The following is a 1397-nucleotide window of genomic DNA, read 5'->3' as shown; positions in this document are numbered from 1 at the left end:
AAGCTGCATTTCACTGTAAAGTTATCTGTTATATCCAGTTATCTAAATTTAATGAAGGACTGCAATTAATCACAAAAAATCAAAAATTGGCAATGTAAGGCAATTACTTACAATTATATTTAACATAATATTTTTACGTATATAAAAAATAATTATATATAAATGTTATGATGCCTTCTTTTAGAAATCTTGACTTTGAGAAAGCTTATTGTCTCTACCGTTTAAATCAAGTAGCTGAAGCTTTGAAGGTTGTAGAGGGTATACAAAATCCTTCTTTAAAAGTAAAAGAATTGAAAGCACAAATATTATATCGACTTGAAAAATACGAAGAATGTTTCGCCATTTACAGAGACATTATAAAAAATTCAGATGATGAATATGCAGATGAGAGAGAAACTAATTTAGCTGCAGTTCTTGTAAATCTGACCATTGAAAATTCAGTGAGTGCTGGATGCAATTTATTTATGAAAATATTCAACATGCCATTATTTAATTGATTCAATATTATTTAATATAATTTTTCAGTCCATAGAACTTCCATCATTGCAAGAAGATACTTATGAATTAACATATAATGCAGCTTGCCAATTGATTGCACTAGGAAATGTAGTTGATAAGAATATGTTGGTAGAAGCAGAAAAGAAACTGAAAGCTGCAGAAAAAATGTGTAAGGAAGGATTAGAAGAAGATGGGGCTACGGAAGAAGAAATAGAAAATGAACTTGGTATTATAAGAGTACAACTTGGGTGTTGCTTGCAACTCCTGGGACGTGAAAAAGAAGCTCAAACTTTATACACAGCAGCTTTGAAATCAAAACCAGACGACATCGCGCTAGTTGCCGTAGCGAGCAATAATCTCGTTTGTTTGAACAAAGATCAAAATGTGTTCGATAGTAAAAAAAGAATGAAGAGTGCCACACATGAAACTTTAGAACATAAGTTGACTTCAAGGCAAAGGAGAACTATAGCATATAATCAATGTTTATTAGCCTTATATACTGATCAAGTAAGAGAGACAGTTAACAAACAAGTTTAGAAAACGTGTATTTTAGTTATGCTGTTATCTATTAAAAATTAATTTTTGTCTTATAGGGAGAACAGTGTCAACAATTATGTAACAAACTTGCAAAAGATTATCCGGCATTGACAGCAGATGCAATGTTTGTGAAAGCTATTCAACTTAGCAAGGATGGTAAAGCTCAAGAGGCAGCTAAGCTATTGTTGGAACATGCAACTGCTGAAAAGGAATTGCAAATGAAACTAATCGCAGTTCAACTTCTCTTGAGTCATAGCGAAAGAAAAGATGCCATTAATATACTCGAAAATTTGTCAGAATCTGATAGATCGTTGCCTGGCATAGTCAGTGCGCTCGTTACTCTTCATATGGCAGATAATAAT

General features: G+C 32.3%; 1 protein-coding gene across 6 annotated transcripts in view; it reads left to right on the top strand.

The window, feature by feature from the left end:
• LOC122635904 (signal recognition particle subunit SRP72) overlaps positions 1-1397 on the top strand; it is a 5156-nt gene that overhangs the window by 604 nt on the left and 3155 nt on the right. For 4 of the 6 annotated variants that reach the window (XM_043826616.1, XM_043826614.1, XM_043826615.1 and 1 more), the window contains exons 3-6: positions 47-94; positions 185-440; positions 526-1005; positions 1092-1344. In XM_043826616.1, the coding sequence (XP_043682551.1) occupies positions 47-94; positions 185-440; positions 526-1005; positions 1092-1344 (1037 nt within the window). Of the gene's footprint in view, positions 1-21; positions 95-184; positions 441-525; positions 1006-1091; positions 1345-1397 lie in introns of all 6 variants that reach the window. The other 2 variants (XM_043826617.1, XM_043826612.1) reach the window with 1 other exon arrangement.

Source organism: Vespula pensylvanica, chromosome 20 (assembly GCF_014466175.1).
Source record: "Vespula pensylvanica isolate Volc-1 chromosome 20, ASM1446617v1, whole genome shotgun sequence".
In the NCBI taxonomy this organism is placed as follows: Eukaryota; Metazoa; Arthropoda; class Insecta; order Hymenoptera; family Vespidae; genus Vespula; species Vespula pensylvanica.
Note: the sequence above shows the minus strand (reverse complement) of the source record. Positions and strands in the feature narration are given on the sequence as shown.